Source organism: Zea mays, chromosome 6 (genome assembly GCF_902167145.1).
Source record: "Zea mays cultivar B73 chromosome 6, Zm-B73-REFERENCE-NAM-5.0, whole genome shotgun sequence".
In the NCBI taxonomy this organism is placed as follows: Eukaryota; Viridiplantae; Streptophyta; class Magnoliopsida; order Poales; family Poaceae; genus Zea; species Zea mays.
This window is the reverse complement of record NC_050101.1, coordinates 132,996,372-133,002,168: the sequence shown is the minus strand read 5'-3', so window position 1 is coordinate 133,002,168 and position 5,797 is coordinate 132,996,372. Positions and strand designations below refer to the sequence as shown.

The 5,797-nt window shown below is 49.1% G+C and overlaps 1 protein-coding gene across 1 annotated transcript; it reads right to left on the bottom strand.

The window, feature by feature from the left end:
- On the bottom strand, nt 1-4,023 carry LOC103631403 (proline-rich receptor-like protein kinase PERK8). Its single transcript, XM_008652321.2, has 8 exons — nt 3,746-4,023; nt 1,515-2,892; nt 1,332-1,418; nt 1,161-1,231; nt 1,013-1,089; nt 787-934; nt 550-711; nt 1-442 (listed from the first exon to the last, which is right to left on the bottom strand). The coding sequence occupies exons 2-8, from the start codon at nt 2,866-2,868 to the stop codon at nt 245-247; spliced, it is 2,097 nt and encodes a 698-aa protein (XP_008650543.2). The 5' UTR covers nt 2,869-2,892; nt 3,746-4,023; the 3' UTR covers nt 1-244.
- Between the last annotated feature and the right edge of the window lie 1,774 nt (nt 4,024-5,797).

Sequence of the window (5,797 nt, the reverse complement as noted above, 5' to 3'; positions counted from 1 at the left end):
TAACATAAAGGAAAACGATCTGGTAGTATTTAGTGTTTCTAGTTGTCTAAGAGAAGAAGCCAATGATATATATTATCTCAATTTACACATCGACAAAAAAACACATATGGAACAGTATGTGGTAGAGTAGTGACACTGTGAAGAGATCGAATAACAAAACACACACAGTGACCAAAAAAACAAAAACCCCCGGAAACTGCTGGGGTGGAGATCGAGTCGAGGAGAAGCTTTACAGATTTGAAGGCTAGAAATCCCTCCTGCTGCTGCCTATGCTTGGTCTGGACTGGCTGTAATCCGAGCTGAAGTCCTGGCTGCCAAACGCCATCCTTTGGAACTGGCGGATGTCCGCTGTGTTGGCTACGTTGAACATCTGGCTCTTCCCTGGCTGCACGCCGTTGCTGAGATCAACGTCCGTCAGGCTGTCGTCGAGGACCCTGACGATCTGCATGGAACCAGAACCAGCGGAGGAAGGTAATAAATTAAATAAGCCGTGCATCATATATATATAGCTAGTGTACGTTCGTTCAGTTTGTCCGATTTAATTGCTACCTGTCCCATCTTGGGCCTCCTGGCAGCCGAGTGCCGTATGCACGCCGCAGTCGCCTCGATCACCCGGAACATCTCGACGTCGTCGAAGTTCCCTTCGAGCCGGACGTCGACTAGTTCGTCGAACTCCTGAGTCTCGATTGCCCGGTTCAGTAGTGGTCTTGACTGTGTAGTATAAGATGTTAAGATGAGCTGTCTGTGATTAAACAAGAGTGTCACTTTTTTGCACAGCTAGCTTACCCACTCCACAAGGCTCTCATCGCCTAGCGGGCGCGACGAATCCACAGGCTTCCGCCCGGTGATGAGCTCCAGGAGCACGACGCCGAAGGAGAAGACGTCTGATTTCTCGGTCAGCTTCCCCGTGGACGCATACTCTGGAGCCAGGTACCTGTGTGTACGTACAATCCCTTTTGTTTTATTCTTCTCTTTGCTAGCGTCCGTTAATATATATCGCGCGAGTGATTACCCGAATGTGCCCATCACACGAGTTGAAATATGTGTGACATCGTTCTCCGCTAACCTGGCGAGCCCGAAATCAGCTACCTGAAGAACATCGTCGACCTCAGCGTTCATAGCTCTGAAATGTCGAAAATTTGGTATGGTAACAAGCTGACCTGAGCCTCAAACTGGTCATCAAGCAAGATGTTTGACGACTTGATATCCCTGTGAATGATCCTTGGATGACCTACGTACGATAAGCAAACATTTATTAAGTAAGATCAAGCTCCATTATTCTGAGTAGTTCAAACTAATATAATTAAGCAGCTTCCATGCATGCATCTTACAATCCTCATGGAGGTAGGCCAGTCCTCGCGCCGAGCCCGCCGCGATCTTGACCCTCGTCGGCCAGTCCATCACCGGCCTTCCCCTCCCTACATGAGTCAGTCGGTGACAGGCAATATGGCATTCAGTCATCGTCGCTAGAAACAATTAATGAAAAAGTAAAAAATATATATATATCTTCTTGCCATGGAGGTGGTGGTGCAGCGTGTTGTTGGATACGTAGTCGTAGACGAGGAGGCGGTGGTCCTCGGCGATGCAGTAGCCGACGAGCGACACGAGGTGGCGGTGGTGGACGCGGCTGATGATCTCCACCTCTGCCTGGAACTCGCGCTCGCCCTGCCCGCCGCCGCCCTTGAGCTGCTTCACGGCCACCACCTTCCCGTCGCCGAGCGTGCCTTTGAACACGCACCCGAACCCGCCCTCGCCGAGCACGTTCTCGCGCGCGAACCCGCCGGTGATGCCGTACAGCTCGTCGAACGCGAACGCCTTGGTGTTGCCCACGCTCAGGTCGCCGGACGCCGACGCCGCCGACGTCGCGCTGTAGTTGGCCGACGCGCCGCCCCACGGCTGCTGACCGTATGCCTGGCTCATCGTCGGCGGCGTCGACATGCCAGGCCCGCCTCCGCCGCCCAGCATGCTGAAGTTCATCGACCCCGGCGCAGACGGCGCGCGCAGGAACGGCGCCTCGCCGGACAGGTGCTGCGGCGTGTAGGATGGCACGGCGAAGCCACCGTAGTAACGGTCCCTCTCCTTCCGCCTCCGCCGCTTCGACAGGCAGACCAACACGCCAGCGAAGCCCAGGACGATGATCACCACCACGATCGCCACGCCGGCCGTCGCGCCAGAGCTTAGCCCGCTACTGCTACTGCTACTGCTAGACGGCGGCGGCGTGGTGGTGGTAGTGGTACTGGTACTACTATCACCTACCGTAGGCGAGTGCTTCGCGGGAGTTGATGAGCTCGTCCGCGCCGGTGGAGGAGGGGCGTAATACACGGGGGAGTGAACTGGAGGCGGCGGCGGCGTGGCAGACACGGGAGACGCGGTTGGCGGAGGAGACGGGGGCGGCGTGGCGTGGGACTGCCGCGGTGGGGGAGCGGAGGGAGGCGGCGACGCCTGTGAAGAGGAAGGCGGCTGCGTGGCAATGTCCGGTGGGGGCGGAGGCGGCGGTGTGGCCGTGGGCACCGGCGCCGGTGGCGGGGGCGGTAATGCGGCTGGTGCCGGTGGGGGAGGCAATGCGGCCGGTGGGGGTGGAGACGATGCCTCAGGCGGCGGAGGGGCACTGTCATCTGGTGAAGGAGGAGGTGGTGCAGAAGCAGCCGGTGGTGTCGAGGGGGAAGGCAGCGGCGGAGTGGGAGAAGCCGGGGAAGGTGGTGGCGGAGTAGGAGTGGAAGAAGACGGCACGTCAGTTGGCGGCGGTGTGGAGGCGCTGGTCGGCGACGAGGAAGAGGGAGGAGGGCCAGAGGCAGAGCCCGGGGTCGTCAACGTGTTTGCTACGCTGCCAACGACGGCGCCGGCAGGAGGCTGGACCAGAGTTGCCATTCTGTTCTGTCGTTCGTACAACTCCTGCAAGTGATGAGATTGGCGGTTAGCGCCGAATTGTTCCCAAAAGAACAGAAAAGAAAAGAAAAATGCATCCAGTCCAGTGTTGATAGGCATCATTTTGTTCGAATCAGTTGGAAGTCAACATACTCCTAACTGATTTCTTGGCTGAAGCAACACCACCATTGTAAAGAACACAAGGTTTGACTCTAAAACAGAGTGAGGGCAATGGTTCTTAATTTTGCACAGTAGATCCACTTCGAGAGGAGGATTGCTGCGTGTACCGTTGGCGCTAGTTGTGATCACGAGCTCAGCATATCCGTTTTTTTTAAAAAAAGGGGGATTTACAGAAAGATCGAAATAGTCAAACAGAAGAAGGTGCATTGAGCTAAACTCGAGCCTACATTTGGATCTCCATCACGTTCTAATAACATGAATAGATTCCAGATGAACTGGCTCCTAATAAATCAGATTTTTCTTCGGTTCATATATATATTATTACGAACGTTGAAGAGTGTTTAACATATAAAAACAACCAACCCCTTGCGAGCAAATTAAATGGTTCATATATTCCAATCGACAGATCAGTGTATGATTCTATCCATCCAGGCGCTGGAAATTTCATTTCTTAAAGCAAAAAAGAAAACTTTCTTTTAGCTCTACTAGTTATGGATATAATTGAGTATTTGAGTTCATGGAAACTTCCTTCGTTTTAGAACATGTTACGAGGAGCCATTTGAAAAAAGAAATTAATTAATAGTCTCATACGATACATGAACACTGGAAAATTAAGGTTGTGAGCTCACAATTCTCAGATGAGGCCCAACAAGAATGGTGAACGACAACGCAGATGAGAAGCAGCAATATAAAACCGTACCTTGGATCACAATCAGGAAACAGGTAGCACCAAAAATCACACGCGCCGCATCAGAACTAACCAGTGCGAGAGCCAATCGACCAGGCTAGAACAGCATGGAGCCGAGGACACGAGAAGACGAAGAATAGCAGATCGAGTCTGCTTGCATTGGTCTCTTTTCAAGAATGTGTTGACATGGACCACCCCAGCGATGGGGTTCTTTTTACTCGCAGCCTGTCTTGCTGTTGGGGGAGCTCCAAGAACGTGGCAACGACGACTCGCTCTGGCCTGGCTGTACGTGTTTGCCGGAACACGACGACCGGCCGGAATTTACAGTTCTTTATATATGTTGTACATGGATACAATAATGCAAGGGCTAGTGCGTGGGGGGGTCGGAGGAGGATGGAAAGGAAGTAGTCGCCTCCCTGCCATTAGCTACTACGCAATGCTACCTCCTTGAGAAAAAAAGTTTCCCCCTAAGCAAGAGAAGGTTGAGCAAAATGATGAGCCATTAATTGGTGCTGCTCCAGCTAACTCTACACGCACAAACTGTCACGTACCTTGAAAACGCATGCTGAAAAATAGTTATTAGGGCATTAACGGGTCGGAAAATCATCATAATTTCTACGAGTATCAAGGAGCGGCCTGGGAATTGATGTGGACGGTTGATGTGTATGGAAATGAAGTGCCCCTACATATCGTGTGTTTATGTTTACCTTGCAAGGTTTAAAAAATTCGATTTAAATCGTCTGCTTCTCGCAGTTAATGAGGCGAGACTGTTTGATCAATGTGCATTGAGTAATAAGTGAAATGTGGATCGATGAATAAGCGATTGAACACATAAGAATGTATCAAGCCGAAACAATAAGGTGGAGGGACAGGAAAGTAAAACTCAAGAACATATCACCAGGTCACCTTGTGCTCCGAAGGATAGCAAAACCAGATACAGCGGAAAAACTACAAGTGAAGTGGGAAGGTCCCTTCCTGGTCTTAGCTTCGAACAGACCAGGCTCATACAGATTGAAGGACATGGAAGGAAACGACATTCCAAGATCATGGAATGCTGATGAGCTTCGAAGATATTACATCTAATGCCAAGCTTCGACACCCTTTTTCCTTATAAAGGAGATAAGGTTTTTTAACGGGGCCAAATATGTAATAGTTGTACAAAGAGTACCTAAAGTCAATAAAGGTACTATTCCCAAAAAAACAAACTATACCGAAGGAGCATCTTTGGGTGAAAAAAATCAAAATCAGCAAGGGATCCGATTTCCAAAAGCCTCAAAACGAAGGTAAGCTTTATCACCAAGTAAAGGTGAAAAAGCTCCAAATTCGTTCCTAAGGGAATGCAAAGCTAAAGTTTTATCACCAAGTAAAAGTAAAAAGGCTCCGAAGTCGTTTCTAAGGGAATGCAGAGCTAAAGTTTTATCACCAAGTACAGGTGAAAAAGCTCCGAAGTCGTTTCTAAGGGAATGCAGAGCTAAAGTTTTATCACCAAGTAAAGGTGAAAAAAGCTTTGAAGTCGTTCCTAAGGGAATGCAGAACTAAAGTTTTATCACCAAGTACAGGTGAAAAAAGCTCTGAAGTTGTTCCTAAGGGAATGTAGAGCTAAGATTTAATAAAAAAGCTCCAAAGTCGTTGTTAAGGGAATGCAAAGCTAATATTCGATGCAAAAGCTCTGAAGACTTGGGTGAGCTTTGAACGCTTTGTTTCGGGTGAAAAGAAGTGAAGGTGTTTTTCACCTTTGGCTCAAAATACTAGTAACATTTGGTTTCACACGCAACAAAGCACTTGGAATCAAAGAAAAAGTAAGATTAAAGTGTTATATTACAGCCAAGAGTAGTTTAATTACATAAATGATCATCTCCAAAATACGAAAAGTCTCCTCGGCCTAATAGTCAAGTTAAGCTTCGGCCTTTCTTTACTTATTCACCTTTGTCTTCTTTTTTGCTTCTTTGCTCTGCAGAAACAGACATTGAGAAAATACAAAAATGTTCATCTCAAAGTATTAAGGAACACTCAGGAATAAAGCTTCCATTAAACATAAGCTGAGACAAACCTTTCTCATATATT

Bases quoted from the DNA above. Each gene is read 5' to 3' on its own strand.
- LOC103631403 (XM_008652321.2), bottom strand. From the start codon at position 2,868: ATGGCAACTCTGGTCCAGCCTCCTGCCGGCGCCGTCGTTGGCAGCGTA. The intron at 1,232-1,331 runs GTAAGATGCATG...TATCGTACGTAG, and splicing joins GGCCTACCTCCATGAGGATT to GTCATCCAAGGATCATTCAC. The intron at 443-549 runs GTAGCAATTAAA...GGTTCCATGCAG, and splicing joins GGAGGCCCAAGATGGGACAG to ATCGTCAGGGTCCTCGACGA.